General features: G+C 40.9%; 1 protein-coding gene across 1 annotated transcript; it reads left to right on the top strand.

Moving 5' to 3' along the window:
• Positions 1 to 2,974: 2,974 nt before the first annotated feature.
• On the top strand, positions 2,975 to 18,265 carry LOC111323410 (malonate--CoA ligase ACSF3, mitochondrial). The gene is made up of 11 exons (XM_022926739.2): positions 2,975 to 3,707; positions 5,441 to 5,603; positions 6,999 to 7,147; positions 7,335 to 7,399; positions 8,602 to 8,681; positions 9,547 to 9,618; positions 9,838 to 9,935; positions 10,788 to 10,861; positions 10,980 to 11,055; positions 12,206 to 12,329; positions 16,921 to 18,265. The coding sequence occupies exons 1-11, from the start codon at positions 3,037 to 3,039 to the stop codon at positions 17,074 to 17,076; spliced, it is 1,728 nt and encodes a 575-aa protein (XP_022782474.2). The 5' UTR covers positions 2,975 to 3,036; the 3' UTR covers positions 17,077 to 18,265.
• The last annotated feature ends 224 nt before the right edge of the window (positions 18,266 to 18,489 follow it).

The raw sequence follows: 18,489 nt of genomic DNA, 5'->3' as shown, positions 1-18,489 counted from the left end.
AGCCACGTTGGATGGCAGGAACAATGAAAATATTTTGCATAAGAAAGAATTTTTTTTTCCATGGGTAAAATAATCTATTGTTCCTGCCATCTGAACGTGGCTGCTGTGCAAAACCTCTATACTCCCAATAGTTGCAGTGAGGTGAACTATCCTGTCGAATGTCAAAATACATACTAAAATTCAAAATTAAAAGGTGTAAGCCTCTACAAGCTACCAGAAAGTGAAATATTAAAGAAAAGTTAGCCGGCAAAAAAAACCCGCGACCACGGCTTGCCGAACCCTGTAAAACTTCAGAACTGCGAAAACGAAGACTTCCTCGTGCTCGAGTTTGGAAATAAAGATTGTTCACGTTGTTCACTGAGTCATCCTTGCCGCCCGACAAGTGTTGGCCCGTCACCTGTACTTAGGCCCCCTCTGAGAGAAACTACATACGGGCTACGGGCATCACGTTGTAGTTACTTGGAGCGAGCTCCTCGAGCTCGAGTTTGGAAATAAAGATTGTATTCCTTCAGTGTTGACCTTCGCTTCGAACTGAAAGCTATGCTTACCTTTTCCATATTCAACACAGCTCTCAGTTATTTATTCTACGAGTTTTTTCAAACCATTTTATTGTAAGCGATTAAATTGAAGCTCATAATGGTGGTACGCTGTGTGCGTGGTAAATTTTCAGTCGGCACCCTTGAACAAAGCCGATTTTCAACATCATGCGCTTTCCCAAGCGGTGTACAAATATATCTTGTCTTTCCTAAGTCTGTTATGAGTCCATCGAGCAAATTTTCTTTACCCCAACAGTCACATTCTCCTGCGAAGAATAAACTTCGTGGCATTTAATACATCGCTAGCAAATTATCAAGACAAACACGTTTGCGACTAATACAAATAATCCTTCGTCAGGCAGGCGCCCATCCTTCACTATATCATATCGATTGGACATGATAAAAATATGAAAATATTTATGTCTTCCAACCAACTACTTGAGGTAATTATGTAGTGCTTATGCTTTCAAAAGAAATCGAAAATTTCATTTTAGCTTCAATTACATTGAGGTAATTTCTAATGTAAACACTGTATGACAGAGGCGATTTTCCGGCGCGCGTCGAAAATAACAAAGCTTTACACTTCTCACAAGTCGCGACATTTCAAACATTTTACAACGAAAAGTACTGCGTTGAAGCTAATTCTAAGCAATGAAGATAAAAAACAACTTTGAAAGTTAAAGGTAAACGCTGAAACAAACAAAATTTAATTCGTAACAATTAACTTCTGCCTTTTGTCTGCGTTAATTTTGGCAACTAAGTGTTTGTAATCAATTTTGTCACTGTTTACGCAGAAGACGAATGATCTTCAAGTCTATCATTTCTAACTTATTGTATGCCAACTGGGGCTGATCTTAGTTTCAAATGGCTCGTATTCAGTTATACACCGAAGCTGGGTTCCTGTAACTGCAAAAATAGTTCGTCTCATTCCGAGGTAGCTATGTGAAATGGATCCGTAACGGGCACTGCGGTCTTCTTCTCCACAGCGAAGATTTATTTGAGAAAAAAACCTTTGCTTTTCAAATTGAGTCGGTGTCCTAGTACATTTAATTCTTAGGAGGATACATTCTCGTTTTCCGTAGGTTTCTCTTGACAGTTGCCGCAGGACTACTCGCGATTTCCAAGACGTGAGCGACTGGGTGGGTCGACGTTTCTTCTTGAAATTCATTTTCTTGACGTTCTCTCTCTCTTTCTCCCCAACAGAAGTATCTCCTTCCCCTGAAGACGAGCATGTTTCGTTTGAAACATAAATGGGTGTACTACATCCTCTCTGCTAAATTAAATCCAAGTCGAGAATTTAATAAGTGGCGCCCCGCCTCGCGCCTGTTCTCCTCGTTTACATCCACTTCAGAGGGACATAAATTAGCATGTTTGACTATTGCTACGTCATTACAAAGATGGCGGATTTCAATTTGAAAGTGTCGATTTTTGGAACGTAATTGTTCGCAACTAAAACGCTTTTAGCTCAAATGAATAGCCAGTTAGGACAATGCATGCAAGAAACTTTTGATATAAGTAAACTTTTCCTAGACCGTACTTTCCCTTTAACGCCAACCAATAGGGACCTCAGCAAGAACATTGTCGTGCACAACTGAAAAATGATACACTGCGCATGCGTGCTAAATGAATCTATGTAGAATCGCAGGAAGCGTGAATTCAAAGAAGACATGATCAATGTCTGCCAAGGACTGCACCGTCTGCACATGTTATGTCCAACTGATTCCGTCTTGAGAAAGCGAAACATTGAAAATGTCACTTTCTGCGTTAATTTGGTTGGAAAATTCATATACTTTCTGGGGCGGATCTAGGATTAGTCAAGGGGGGTTCGGGAATTGTCCTAGGGCATGCTCCCCCGGGAGATTTTGAAAATTAGGTCTTCGGAAACACGATTTCCAGCATTTTGAGAGACAATTTAGGGGGTACGTTCGACCGAACCACCCCTATATCCGCCTCAGTCTCTATGCATATTTTGAAACATTGTGAGTTTTTACTGAACGTGGAGCGCGTGACGAATTTATTCATAGATGCCGTTGCGCTTCTACTTTCATGAATCTTTTCTTCGCTCCTAATGAACGACATGAATAAAAACTCTAGTATTCGAAGGTCTTCGTCTCGGTAATGCGTTTGGACTTGAAGGGTCGATTCCCTGTTAACCTCTTGCTTACGTTCACTTTTTTGTTTTAGACTATAATTTCTGAGCGTGGCCCTTTAAGCGAGGTGTTTGTTGTTGTTTGAATTTTATTTGCGGAATCAAATAAATCCATTCTCAAGTTAATGAGAGCTTAAACTCCTTCTTAGATAAGCTATCGCGTTACAAACCTCAATCTTCATTTGCTTAGCGGAGTCATAAACCCGGCGGGGAGTTTAATTGTTTATTCTACTTCCGCCGAAGATATAACGCCATTTCCGGTCAAGTTTTGTTGTTTATAAGCTTTTATACACCAATCAGAACTGTTGTTCGTGATCGTGGTAAGCACATCGTTTGAAAGCACCAACCAAAATGTGGACGTCCTTTTCGAAATTTCTAGGTAAATTTCATCGTCTTTCTCCGAGTTGCTGTCTTGGTAACTTCATTAAGAGATACATATCTTCGTCGAGAGTAATCAACAACCGTTCTGAGTGGAATTCTGTGGTATTTTTGAGAGCAAGGGAATATAAAGACCGAGTTGCGATTGTTGATTCGAATGGAAGCCACTCATACGAGCATGTTCTTCACTTGAGTCAAATAATCGGAAACAAAATCTTAGAGAGGATCGGAAAAAGAGATCTTTCCGGTCGATGTGTTGCTTTTTTATGTCCAAACGACGTTTCATATGTGGCTTCGAAGTGGGCGATCTGGAGAAATGGCGGCACTGCAGTTCCCCTGTGCAATTCTCATCCTGCGAGCATGCACGATTACGTGATCCAAGACTGTAACGCCGAGTTAGTTATATCGTCCAGTGACTATGCACCTAAACTAGAATCAATAGCTAAGGGACAGGAAGTCGACATCATGTTTTTGACAGATGTCAATCAAGTCTTAGCATCTGCCAATCAGATGTTGTCAAGTGAAGAGCTCACTACAGTGGAAATGACTGAACAATGTTGGGATAAGCGTGACGCAATGATTGTGTATACGAGTGGAACCACAGGGCAACCAAAAGGTGTTTTATCCACTCATGGAAATTTGAGGTTAGTTAGTAATTTGTTTTTAATTTAAGGGCTGCATTGAAATTATCTTTCAACAACTTCTGATTGACTACTAGATTCTACTCTCAAATTGTCTTACAAACACCTATGAAACACAGAGAAGTAGATTTTGTTTCAAAAGTCACATTATGGCAGCTGGTCCTGTGACTTAGTGGTAAACATAGTGCTCTCAAAATCTCTCTCTCAACAAGGGCATGTAAATAGGCAATGTGAGAGGGAGCCTCTCATGTTGATATAACCTCCTACCTCTCAGAGTAAAAGTGTTTCTTTCAATACCATGCAGCAGAGAGAAGGATGAACTCAATGTGTTTAGACATGTTGGCAGACTTAACTTATGGGCTGAATATTGTTGAGCTAAACTGATAGATAGATTTTCTTCATCTTGTCACAGACATAGGACAACAGAAATACCCCAGGGAGCAGGCTTAATTATAAGTGTAAATTGGCCACTGTAAAGAGTTAAAAAGCTGACGATTTGGGCGTTAGCCCTTCGTCATTCGCTCTGACGAAGGGCTAATGCTCAAAATGTCAGCTTTTTAACTCTTTACGGTGGCCAATTTACAACTTCAACTTGGTTGATATTGCCAAATTACCTTGTTACCCCCACCGATGCAGCACCACAGTTTCATTAGAAACTTACCCCCTTTATTAATTATGAGTGCCCTCATAATTCAAGTGCTGTAGGACGAGTGTTCACCCATAGAAAGATTTTAAACCATTGGGAGGGAAGTCTGCTAGCGTCTGGCATTAATCAGTATCAGACCACTTGCAGACCTCTTGTATGAGAGAAGAAATGCTAGCCCCAAAGGGCTAATTACATTAGGGCCAGCTTACAGGTTAGAAATAATTAACAAGCCAGGTAATTACAAGTCCTATTTACTACTTTCTTTTCTTTGTCTCACACTAGTCTGGTGAGTGAGATCTTTTTTTTAATCCACAAGCAAGCTGAAAAATTACTATCATTCTTATTCTATTCATTTACTAGACAAATTAGGTTTGAAATTCCCATTTGCTCTTCTAGCTAGATACATGGGGCTAGGACAAAACACTGACCCCCTACTGGCCCCCCCTACTGGCCCCCCCTTACTGACCTCTTCTTAAATTCACTGGAAATCATAAATTGAAGCTAACGATAACAACCTAACGATACAAAATTATGATATAATAATACACTCAACTCTTAAATTCCAAAATTGATAAACGAGCAATACTACGTACCAGACAAACCTGTCAACACGTGCAAGTGGTGAATGGACAGCGGTACCAGTGGAAATGACAACTTTTGGACCTTTCCTTTGGAACTTTTGGACTTTTGGACCTTTCCGGTTTTCTGATAGAGGTTTCATTTTTTTTTTTTTATTATTATTCTTTTTGGTGGAGCGCAGTTCCCATTTGCCACTCATTTATGAGCATAGGAGAACTAACAATTGTGGTAAAACGAGTTTGAACTATGGCAGACTCATGGTATTAAACAGATCGACCATCTTCCGCCATTTTGGAATTTAAGAGGTGATTGTATTATTATATTGTAATTTTGTATCGTTAAGTTGTTATCGTTAGCTTCAATTCATGATTTCCGGTGAATTTAAGTGGGGGTCAGTAAGGGGGGCCAGTTGACCCGGGGTCAGTGTTTTGTCCTACTGCTGCCCAGATGCATGTGTTTTTATTACCTAACAGTCTTAGCAACAGTTCAATTCACATTTCTGTTTCATCAGATCCCAGATTACTGCTTTAGTCAAAGCATGGGAATGGACTGCAGCTGACTATATTATCCACTGTCTACCACTTCATCATGTCCATGGCATAGTAAATGTCCTTCTTTGTCCTTTGTGGGTTGGAGCCACATGTCACATGTTACCAAAGTTTAAGCCTGACAAGGTAAACATACCGACCGGTACTTACAAAGTCTTTCACACCTAAGAAGTTAGTGCTCATTCTTCTTGCTGACTGTTTACATTTCCTCACTTAGGAAAGGGTTGACTTGAGAAATAATTAGAGATATAGACTACTTTCATAAATGGCTGCCTGATTAATAATTATTCTTTTGTTTAAATTTAGATTAGCCCTTCTGGCCTCGTTCTCCAGTACAAAATTCAAAAGAATACATTATCTCAAGCGAGTCCAGAAGGGCTAATTTAAATTTAAACAAAAGATTATTAATCCGGCAGCCATTTATGAAAGTGGTCTATAGTGGTCTGTAGGAGTTTCATGAATTTTACTAAATTCAGGTGGAGCACCTACAGGGCTAAACACTAACTTTTCAACTTACTAGCCAAGTAGCTAGTGACATGATTTTAGACGTTACAACAATTTCACTTTTTTCACTTAACCAAACTGGTTAGTGGAAATCGAAAACCAGCAGCCAAACCTGAATTTCTACTAGTCTGTAGCTAGTGGGCTACCATTAGTGTTGAGCCCTGCACCTATATGAGGGGGGCTTTGGGATTTTCAGTTTCGTGGTTATGACTGTTTTTTGGATCGGTTTTTTGGTTTTTGGGCCAGAAAGGTCCGGGGTTTTGGTTTTGATGTTCAGAGCAGTTTGCGGATTTTATGTGTTTTTGCATTTGGTTTTTGGTTTTCACGAAAACTCTGATGCGGTTTTCGATTTTTTCTTTTTTGACCCCTTTAAAGGTGAAAATGTAGTGGTTTTGTCAGGTTTGCATGCGGTTTTTGGTTTTGCTGCCTTTTTTTGTCGGTTTTTCGGTTTTGGAGGTTTTTTTCTCCGGTATTGCAGTTTCCCAGAGGCCCCAGTGCCCCCCTCCTATAAATATTGTTCCAAAAAAACCTGTAATAGGGTAGGTAGGACTGCATAAAGCTGCATGGTTCAGCATAAGGCCTACAAAGTCAAATCTAGGAAGAGAGATAGACAATCAATATAGACAAAGCAGTCTTGTGATGAGCTCTTCAACTGACTAGATCATAAAAGAGGGGGATATATTTGAACTGAGCTGGGTCCTTACATCACAACCTCCTGGTTTGTAAAAAAACTTGGAGAGATTATGAACATGCATGATGGACATAGCTTATAGTTTAATTTTGATAAAAGGAATCGAGTAGATTGACCTGAAAGTTGGGTTTTAATTGATCTAGCCTAATTCACAAACAACAAGATGGCCACCATGAGTGTCAAACCACTGACCACACAAAGGCTCATAAGCCATGGGTAACCCACAGTAACAATATAGTACCAAGATATAGTTATGATAAATCTTTATAATGTTCAAGTCAATAATTTATATCATGACAGTGTTATCTCCCCATATTTAACCATAGGTGTGGGATATCCTAACTGGAGATGAGCCGCGCCCATCTTTATTCATGGCTGTTCCAACAATTTACAGCAAACTGATAGAGCACTATGAGAAAGAGAACTGGACAGAACAAGAGAAAGAGAGAATCAGATTTAGATGTGAACAGCTCAGGTAGATTAAATTTGTGTTCTTGTTCTGGGATTTCTTATATTTTTTCTGTCTAAACAGCTCTTCAGAGACAAAAAATTGACAGTGATATAGTATTCAGTTGAGTGATGGTTATTATATTCTTATAAATTTCCATTGTTAACAAGTTTTTGTGCTTGTTTTTTCTGTTATTTCAAACTGTGGATGACAGATTGATGGTATCTGGTTCAGCTGCTCTGCCTGAACCTGTTATGAAAAGATGGAAAGAGATAACAGGTAAATCTGTAAAATTCTTTTATGTGACAAAATATATCGTTGGTCTTGCCATGATGATGAGACAAAGGAAAAATATGAGCTCCCTATGAAGAATCAAACTGTAATCTTTCAGATACTTCTACAATGAGCTGGACCATTTACCTCTTACGCCCAGGCGTCAGTGTGCATATTCTCTTTTCTCTACTCTTAGACTATGCATTTTCCAATGTGCTAACAAGGAGAATTTGTATACCAATCAAGAGTTTTTTAGTTGGTGATCATTTCCCTTACTCTCCTGACCTTGATATGTGATTCTAAGGTGAGATTGTAAGGAGAAATTAGATCTTAGTCACTCCAAGAGGTCAAAGGGTGAAGTCCTATTCAAAGAAATCATTCTTGTTGTGGCTACCATTTTAATTCCGTTTTGTTATTTTCATTTCCGATTGTTTCGTTACGTAATATCATGTGACTTATTCCCACGTGCTTTTAGAAGAAAAAAGTCGCTTCGTTAACGTATGTTGTAGTCCTGGTATGGGTCGTTGAATTCCCAATCAGGGTAAAACAGTTCTTTAACGTGCTTAAGGCACGTTTGTTTGTTTTATTAGATTGACTTTAAGGACACTTGTTGTAAATCTTCTATGACAATCCTTGAAAAACCTCTTGGGACTCATGTGAGGAAATAGTTGAAAACCTTGTGGCCAACAAAATCCCCACCCCCCCCCCGCAACTCGGTAAGAATATTGGAAAATAGGGAAGGGGTGGGCTTGAAACGCACTCTTAGCGATCATTTTTAGGATATATAGTTGCATATTTCATACAAGGTTCTGGGCGTGGTAGCAAAAGTAGCAAGCGTGAAGGTCCTCATTCTTACTGCAGCTGAAGGATATACGTTTCTCTGCCCACGGGAAAAGGTCTGCGAGGGGTTTGGCACTAATTATCAGTGCTATGCCACTTGCAGGCCTCTCGCGGACTCGCGTTGTGGAAGTCCTCGTACTTTCCCGCGGGTACACCCGCGGGTGAAGATACGTCCGTCCCGAAGCTGTGAAACATAAGGACCTGCTTGCAGGCTCATACAGGTGTCCTAACAGTGTTTGGCTAGGTTTGAAGGTTCAAATGTGATCAGCGTTCTGAATTCTGCTAGAATCAGCAATGTCGAAAAGTCGTGTGAATAACTTGAAAAGAATACGAAACATGTTAAAGGTGCTCATCTCTTTTTACTAAAGGACATACGTTGTTAGAAAGATATGGAATGACAGAGATAGGGATGGCTCTCTCGAACCCGCTGCATGGACCAAGATTGGCGGTAAGATGTAAAAATCATCCAGCCAATGGCTGCTGGTAGTGAGCCTAATTGTACACGCACTTTGATTGGTTGTTATTTTTGTTCCAGTGGAACATAGATGACGTCGCTATTAACGTCATAGATGACGTCACCATTAACCCTTAACACCCTAACATCAGCATCCACCATTCCCCATGCTCTTCTCTATACATTGCATTTGCCACTTACAAGGAGAAATTATCTAACAATCAGAGCTTTCTAGGTTGGCTATATTTTCCTTAATCTCAAGATCTTAATGAATGATTCAGCAGTATCATAGTAAAGAGGAATTAGATGCTGGTCAATCTTAAGGTTAAAAGAGTCAGGGCTCGACACGAACTTTTCAACTTACTAGCCAAGTGGCTAGTTACATCTTAGATGTTACGACAATTTCAGTTTGTTTACCAGCCAAACTGGCTAGTGGAAATCGAAAACCACTAGCCAAAACTGGATTTCTACTAGTCTGTGGCTAGTGGGCTACCGTTAGTGTCGAGCCCTGGGGGTTAAAACTTTTTTGGTTCTTCATCATAGCAAACTCAACAAATCGATAATGATTTAGCGTGGTCTGTACTCTTATCGACAACGATATTCATCATCGCTGTGGTCAAAATGTTGCGTGCCTCGTGAGTCTGAAAGAAATTCTGACCACTGTTCACAGAAGACATCAAAATGTGGCGCCATCGTGTGCCACATTTTAGTTCTCGTCTTTGACGTAATCTATGATCTATAATTGAACAGTCGCGCGGCAGCATGGAATCTAGTGGTCAAATAGTATTGAACGCCGTATGTTAGCTCCGTTGCTTGACTTGATCATGTGACTATTTAATTAAGCGTTGTGTCATCGTAGGGTTCTGTGGGAACACCTTTACCCGGGACAGAAGTTCGGATTGTTACAGAGAATGTGGATGGTGAAAAAGAAGTAAGTGAATTTTGTATCATCATATTTGTACAAACCAACAATAATTCAGTTGCAAATTTGGGATCAATATCACTGATTGCAACCACATACCCACCCCTCCCCCTCCAACCCAACATTGACGCTAACTTGACCGTTGTCAGGTTAGGGGAGGGGTAAGTGCGCAGTAGTTCGAATTCTGACAGTGAGCACAGGTATTTTTCATTTTTTCCCATCAATCAGGTTATAGCTGCAGGGAACGAACATGGTTCTTCTGTTTCTTCTTGCAATGAAGGCCGAGAAGGAGAGCTCCAAGTTCGTGGACCATCAGTGTTCAAATGGTTAGTGTTTGCTTAAGGATAAACTGCATGTGTGGTTTTTCCCTTTTTCCCTACAATATTTCATTGGGAAATAAAGTGCTTTCTGCTGGTTTCGACGCGTACATTTGCCCTTCCACTTATTTAACCCTTTACGCTGTAACATTAGATTTCATACTGTTCCACACTGATCTGTCTTTGACAAGGAGAATTCGATTAACAATCCAAGCTTCCCAGGATGGCGACTGTAATGAAAGAGAAGTTCAACTTTTGGACAATTGAGGCTTTAATAAACAAAACCTTGTGCTTACTTACTGAACACCATAAACATGGCGGCCTAACAAAAAAAAAAAAAAAAACAAGTCCGCTGACACGTATGGACTAACAACTCCACTGACATGTGGCTGGGCACTAAACTACACAGGGAGCCCAGTAAATAACATAATAGTGATTCAAGTGCCGGTTAGATTGTCACATTGTCACTACAGCAACCACTTCCTTTATTCTCATGATTGTAACGCTTCATTCAGCAGAGATATTAGATGCTGGTCCCTCATAGAGTTTAAAGGGTTAAGGCACAGAGAAGTACATTTCAGGTTGTGTGTAAAACCTGCCTACCAGACTGGATTGCTTATCTGCTGGGACTAATCTGGGTTCCTGTAGCATGAATTTGCTAGGGATATTTCCACCTTGCAGCCATGAGATGTTAAGTTACTCCTCAACAGGGTGCAGCCCAGCATTTTGTCACGTTGTTCATATATGCACTGAACCGTACTGTTAATCAGAGTTAAAACTTTTTGTAATCACATGAAGGTTTTATTTACCATATTAGGGTATACACTTATCATTTCACATCCCTGCACCATTTTTCATCAGTTACTGGAATAAACCTGATGCTACACGAGAAACCTTTACAGAGGACAGCTGGTTTAAAACAGGCGATACTGCTGGTAAATGCATACCTCATGCTTTTTGAGTTGCGGAACGTTTTTTTCTCTTTGATTTTAGCGCGTATATCTTTTTTCTTTTAAAATATCCGGCGTCAGAATTTGTTACTCTCACTTCCAGCTTATACAGATAGAGTTTACAGCATTCTGGGCAGGACATCAGTGGATATCATTGAAAGTGGAGGCTACAAGATCAGGTCAGAGTCAAAATACATGTCAAATATGGGGAGTAGAGTTTTAGTCGGCCGAGTGCCAATTTCCCGCACAAATTTAACCGCTGTGGCCTAGCTTTGATTCCTGAACCTGGCGTGACGTGTGCATACTTAACAATTATTCCACGAGCGCGCGTTGGATATAATCATCTCATATCCAACAAGCGCGAGTGGAATAATTATTTTATTAAAGACGCCCCCAAGAAATTATTATTTTGTGAGAAGAAACCGGATTTTTTAGCTCCCTTTTGATTTTAAACTGACGCGTACGCTTACCATATTTGTAGATCATGGTATATTGGCTCATATACCATAATGGCTAAGCCAATAAAAAGTCTTGAATTGCATTGTCCAATGATCCAGTTTTTAGTAATACAGTTTATGGTACGTTCTCCTCTTTCCATGCACTATATAATCCAATTTCAATTCTGCTTCGAAATGTAGAGCGAAGAGCTTCTTTTTCATATAATGAAAAAGTCAGTGTCAAAATGCTATTGGAGTCAAATAGGGTTTCAGGCAACGGGAGGATTCTTGGCGATTTCTATCGTAACAATGTTCATTTATTTTGTTCAAATTATGGTAGGAATGAGAGAAGTTTTATCGCTTCGATTTGCCGTGAATCGCGTCCTATTGTTAGCTTGGCGCCGAGCGATTTGTATCAACAGCACTAATACTTAAAAATAACCCAATCGCGAAAAAAGAGGCTGGAGTCCGAACTCCGTAGAAAATATGTGATTAGAATAATCACAACATTCAGTTTAAATAAAACTCCTCGAACTTCTTAAATATTAAAAGCTGAGAGATTTAAATAAGCGTGAACGAAGACTCAACAATAACAACCAAACCAAACTCCGTAAAGAAAAACGACCAAGATACGCGCGAGAATGTCCACGCTAATTTCCAACGTTGAGGCTAAAGCTCCCGGTGTGATTGGCTAATTTACAAATATCACGCGCGCCTCGCCTGACGACAAAACTAAAACGAAGGGGGAAGGGGTAGGGGAAAATGTGCTTGAAATTCAAAAAACGAAAGAGGTTTTCTACAAATACTAGACTACTTACCTCAGTATAAATGAGAATTTTTATCAGACTGTTGTTAAATTAAAATGTTGTCTTGTGAACGTTTTTCCTTGCAGTGCTCTTGAAGTTGAGCGGCATCTTTTGTCACACAATGACATCATAGACTGTGCTGTGTTGGGCAAACCTGATCCCGTGTGGGGGGAGCGTGTGGCTGCAATTGTCACGCTGAGTCCTGGAAAGGTATGCATCTGTAACCAGTATTAAAAAATAGCCATTCTAAGAGTTCTTGTGGTTACTGATCTAGCTTTGAAAAGAACCGGAGATTGTAGAATGACCCAAGAGGTAAGTGTTTTAGAAAATTTGTAATTACATGCAAAAAAGAAAACCTGCTGCATCCCACATATTTATGAGTGCCCCTACTCCACAACAGGAAGATAAAACAAGAATATAGTGACTAATTGACATTCAACTCAGTGCTTTCATTAAGACCTGGCACCCGCTCTCCGGTGGGTGCTGTACCGAGGTAGCCACCTATTTCAAATCTTATTGAAAGCACTGCAACTAATGATTAAATTATAACAAATTATCATATTAACTGAAGCCATTACAATAACGATAGTGATATGGTAATAATTCCAAGGGGCTTAATCAAAAAATCGGCCAGCAGAGGCCATTCATTCATTCATTCATTCATTCATTCATTCTTTTATTCACACTTATTCTACTAAAAATACAACAACGGAAAAGACAAAAAGTAGAAAAAAAAAAAAAAAAAAGGAGAGAGTTCTAACTATACATGAATTTACACATAACAGCGGAAAGAGTGTGTAGTAGCCAAAGGAGCCAAGCTTTCGAGTTGGCCACTACCACAGAGCAGTTACGGATGGGTGAAAGTTAAATACACTTAAGGAGATAGCACATATACTAAATAGTTAAAATAGTAAAATGGAGCTCTATGATAGGTTAAAGTTGTTCAAGATGTCTGCCTGCCAAGTAGGTTACCACGGTTACCAGTGGCCAAAATTCCAAAACGTTTACTCATGGCCAAAGTGCCAAAATGGCCACTAGTGGCCGAGTTTGGATTTTAGATAAAATGATTGCATGAGATCCAACCCAAGCTCTGATTGGTCTGAAACCTATAATTCATTGTACATTTTCTTCTGATATTACAAAAGCAGTAGACTAATCTTCCTTTCAGTTTACTGGCAAAAACAAATTTGGGATGTTGATCGCCCAAAGGGAGTGATCCACCAACTTTTATGGCGCTTCTGCTACGCTGGCGAATAAGTTGAAAGTGCTGTCTATTGCTTGAAGACACCACACAAAAACTTTGTATCAGCCCCAATAAGAAAATACTTCGGTAACGAGCAAAGTTTCATTCAGTTGAGTGTTGTCTCAACCTGCGTTCATTTAATTTCAAATTTTAAAAGAAATTCCGCCACTCTTATGATCGTGGGGACATCTTGAGCCCCCTTACATAACGGAAGTGTGGCTTTCATGCGGTCTTCAGGATCATTGAATCTTACCTTTAAAATGTCTCCACTTTTGGACAAAATTCCTTTTTCCACCAAGAGAGAAGGTTCGAGCATGACAGTAAACACATCATTCACTCTTTTTTTCTCTTTTCTTTTAATCATAACGACAAATCGCTTTCTAACCTGATTTAAATACTGTTTATTCAAGGCTCATGTACGCCATCTTAGAATTATCATCATCGTTACGCATGCAAAATTTAATTTCCACTGATTTTACAATTTGGCGGGAAATCTGCCCCATCAATGAGAAGAAAACGCTTGGTTTAGTTGCCCTTTTGGGATTTTGGCCAAAAGTGGCCGTTTTGTCATTTTCGCCACTGGTAGCCGTTTTGGCGTTTTTGCCACTAGTGGCAGTTTTGGGATTTTCACCACTAATGGCCATTTTGGCATTTTGGTCACTGGTGGACATTTTGGGATTTTGGCCACTAATGCCCCTTTTAGCATTTTGGCCACTAGTGGCCGTTTTGGCCACTATTACCCGTTTGGCATTTCGGTCACTAGTCGCCGTTTTGGGATTCTGACCACTAGTGCCCGTTTTGGCCACTAGTGGCCGTTTTGCCATTCTGGCTTCTAATGGCCGGCATTTCGGGATTCTGCCCACTTGGAGCCGTTTTGACATTTTGGGCACCAGTGGCCGTTTTGGCATTTTGGCCACTAGTGGCCATTTTGGCATTTTCGACACTAATGGCCCTTTTAGCATTTTAGCCACTAGTGGCCATTTTGGCCACTATTACCCATTTTGGCCACTACTGGCCGTTTTGCCATTTTTGCCACTACTGGCCGTTTTGGCATTTTGGCTACTAGTGGCCGTTTTGGTATTTTGGCCACTAGTGGCTGTTTTTCCACTAGTGGCCGTTTTGGCATATTGGCCACTAGTGGCCGTTTTAGCATTTTGGCCACTAGTGGCAGTTTTTACATTTTCACCACTAGTGGCCCTTATAGCAATTTGGCCACTAGTGGCCGTTTTGGCCACTATCAGCCATTTTGGCCACTAGTGGCCGTTTTTTCCATTTTGGCGACTAGTGGCCGTTTTGTCATTTTGACCACTAGTGGCCGTTTTGACATTTTGGCCACTAGTGGACATTTTGGGAAATTGGCCAATAGTAGCCGTTTTAGGATTTTTGCCACTAGTTGCACTTTTGGAATTTTGGCCCCTGGTGGCTGTCTTGGCATATTGGCCAGTAGTGGTAATTTTGGCCACTATTAGCCATTTTGGCATATCGGCCACTAGTTGTCGTTTTGACATTTTGGCCACTACTGGCCGTTTTGGCATTTTTGCCACTAATGGCCGTTGTGGCATTTGGGCCACCAGTGGCCGTTTTGGCATTTTGGTCACTAGCGGCCGTTTTTGGATTTTGGTCGCTAGTGGCTGTTTTTGCACTTTTTTGGCCGTTTCGGGATCTTGGCCACTAGTAGTCATTTTGGCATTTTGACTACTAGTGGCCGTTTTGGCATTTTGGTCACTAGCGGCCGCTTTTGTATTTGGTCGCTAGTGGCTGTTTTTGCACTTTTTTGGCCGTTTCGGGATCTTGGCCACTAGTGGTCATTTTGGCATTTTGACTACTAGTGGCCTTTTGGCATTTTGGCTACTAGTGGCTGTTTGGGCATTTTGGCCTCTAGTAGTTGTTTTGGCATTTTGGCCACTTGAGGCCGTTTTGGCATTTTGTCCACCGGTGACCGTCGTGGCATTTTGGCTACTAGTGGCTGTTTGGGCATTTTGGCCTCTAGTAGCTGTTTTGGCATTTTGGCCACTTGAGGCCGTTTTGGCATTTTGTCCACCGGTGACCGTCGTGGCATTTTGGCTACTAGTGCCGTTTTGGCTTTTGGGCCACTAGTGGCCACTAGAGCTTGCGTTGAAATTCATGCAAATATTTTTTTCTAAAGTCCATAATCGGGCACTAGTGGTCAAACTCAAAAATCGGCCACCATTTGGCACTTTTTGGCCACTAGTGTTTGTTTTCGGATTTTTGCCACTAGTGGCCGTTTGGCATTTTGACCACTAGTGGCCGTTTTGACATTTTGGCCACTGGTGGCCGTTTTGGGATCTTGGCCACTAATGGCCTTTTTGGTACTTTGGCCACAAGTGGTCGTTGTGGCATTTGGGCCACCAGTGGCCGTTTTGGCATTTTGGTCACTAGCGGCCGTTTTTGGATTTTGGTCGCTAGTGGCTGTTTTTGCACTTTTTTGGCCGTTTCGGGATCTTGGCCACTAGTAGTCATTTTGGCATTTTGACTACTAGTGGCCGTTTTGGCATTTTGGTCACTAGCGGCCGCTTTTGTATTTGGTCGCTAGTGGCTGTTTTTGCACTTTTTTGGCCGTTTCGGGATCTTGGCCACTAGTGGTCATTTTGGCATTTTGACTACTAGTGGCCTTTTGGCATTTTGGCTACTAGTGGCTGTTTGGGCATTTTGGCCTCTAGTAGTTGTTTTGGCATTTTGGCCACTTGAGGCCGTTTTGGCATTTTGTCCACCGGTGACCGTCGTGGCATTTTGGCTACTAGTGGCTGTTTGGGCATTTTGGCCTCTAGTAGCTGTTTTGGCATTTTGGCCACTTGAGGCCGTTTTGGCATTTTGTCCACCGGTGACCGTCGTGGCATTTTGGCTACTAGTGCCGTTTTGGCTTTTGGGCCACTAGTGGCCACTAGAGCTTGCGTTGAAATTCATGCAAATATTTTTTATTTAAAGTCCATAATCGGGCACTAGTGGTCAAACTCAAAAATCGGCCACCATTTGGCACTTTTTGGCCACTAGTGTTTGTTTTCGGATTTTTGCCACTAGTGGCTGTTTGGCATTTTGACCACTAGTGGCCGTTTTGACATTTTGGCCACTGGTGGCCGTTTTGGGATCTTGGCCACTAATGGCCTTTTTGGTACTTTGGCCACAAGTGGTCGTTTTTGCTTTTTGGCCACAAATGGCCACCAGAGCGTGCGCTGGATATTGTGCAAATATTTTGTCTCTGAAATCCAATATCGGCTACTAGTGGTGACAATCAAAAATCGGCCGCTATCGGCCACTGTTGGTCAAAATCCAAAATTGGCCACTGGTGGCCAAAATCCAAAATTGGCCACTATTTTCTCTAATAGAAAATCGGCCACTAGTGGCCAAAATCCAAAATCGGCCACAAGTAGCCAAAATCAAAAATTGGCCACTGGTGGCCGAAATCGGAAATAGGCCACTAGTAACAGCCTTCCTGGTTTAACAAGCGTTCCACAGTCCGAGTTCATTTTCTTAATTTTTTTCACATATTTTTATAATTTATTTGGCTCATAAGTTTTTTCTTTGCTTGCATGCTCATAGAAAATGAGTCTTGAAGACTTGAAACAATGGGCCAGCGGTTTCATGGCTCCGTACCATATTCCCTCGGTTTTGATGGTGGTGGACGAGTTGCCACGGAACAGTATGGGAAAAGTGAATAAGAAAGAATTAAGAAGAGACTACTTCGCTAAGGAATGATATAAGACGTATATGGAGCTCAATTCTAGTTGAGCTTTAAGTACAAGACTATTTGAGACAATGTGAAACTGAAGTTCACAATATTTAACAATTATTCGCCAAAGGCGAGGTGAATAAGTCGAGGGGATTATTCGACAATGTTCACCGAACCTGAGGCGAATAATTGTTTTAGTATAATTTCAGAGCTGAACAACAGAGAAATTTCTAAAATCATAACATTTTAGTAACATTTATTGACATTTTGTTTTAACATTTTATATAAACCGCGTAGAGCGGTTTATAAAGCGTCATATAAGGAACCGCTCGACCAATCAGATTGCTAGAAGCTCTTTGCTCGGCTCTGAAATTATACTAAACAGTGATTGTTTGATCTTGAACTCTGGAGTAAGAATCGATCGTGAGAGTAGACCTGGGAATGACTGTTGCCGGCGATCCTTACTGCTGACCTTTTGTTAACCTGAATGGAAGTTGAGGTCAGCTTAAAGTCAAGGAGAGTAAGGAATTGTTTCTTGCTCCTGGAGATACATAAAAATTTTGGAACTCAGGCCGAGAGATTCATTACTGTGAAAATTTTTACATGCGGTGATCTATCTCAACGCAAAGTTGAAATTATGTATTTAGCGTCATCAATTTCTCAAAGATGCTAGTGGTCTCTCAATCTGTGTCACACTGGCTGCTGTTTTGAAAAACCTGAGCGGAAGTCATTTTCAGAGTAGATCAGCGATGGCGGATCCAGACCTTGAGCTAAAGGGGGGTGGGGGGGGGGCGTTTTTGTTTGTGTGTGTTCACCTGCCGGTTTTTCTTCCCTGTTCTTCCCCTTATTTTAAACCAAAATAAGGGGAGGGGGCGAGGCCCCCGTGCCCCTCCCCTTGATCCGCCACTGACCAATGTCAGTCTCTGAACGACTGCATACCCACCCCTCCCCTAACCCAACAACAGTCAACTGATAACAAGGTAGGGTTAATGTTGGAGAGGGGCGGGTGCCCGAACATCAACGTCAAGCTGAAGACTTGTTTGTCATTCCATGGTGATCTGGGTTAATTTTGGCGTGCTCGTGGAGTAACAATTGCCAAGAAAGATTGTCCAAGGTTCTAAGAAAATAATGATCCAACAAGCTCTCAAATAGCTGACAAATATCTTTAACAAGCTTTCTTATTAAAGTAAATAGCGACTAGATTTTTTCCTGAAAGTGCTTTTAAATCATTTTTGTCTATCAAAGATGTAAATGTTTACAATATTGAAAATCACGCCACATTAATTACACCACTACGTTAGAAATTGATGAAAGGAAGAGCGAATAAGAAAAAATATGAGGCTAGAAACGGGTGGCAAGTCCTAAACAGAAAGACTTTCGGGGACAAAAGCGCAAAACATTTTCCATATGGATGGGAATTTTAAAAGAATATTGGCTTT

Source organism: Stylophora pistillata, chromosome 14 (assembly GCF_964205215.1).
Source record: "Stylophora pistillata chromosome 14, jaStyPist1.2, whole genome shotgun sequence".
Taxonomy (NCBI): domain Eukaryota; kingdom Metazoa; phylum Cnidaria; class Anthozoa; order Scleractinia; family Pocilloporidae; genus Stylophora; species Stylophora pistillata.
This window is presented reverse-complemented; position numbering and strand designations above follow the sequence as displayed.

Excerpts from the sequence above, each read along its gene's own strand:
- LOC111323410 (XM_022926739.2), top strand. The coding sequence starts at position 3,037 with ATGTGGACGTCCTTTTCGAAATTTCTAGGTAAATTTCATCGTCTTTCT. Across the intron at positions 7,400-8,601 it reads AAGATGGAAAGAGATAACAG|GACATACGTTGTTAGAAAGA; the intron begins GTAAATCTGTAA and ends TTTTTACTAAAG. Across the intron at positions 8,682-9,546 it reads TGCATGGACCAAGATTGGCG|GGTTCTGTGGGAACACCTTT; the intron begins GTAAGATGTAAA and ends GTGTCATCGTAG.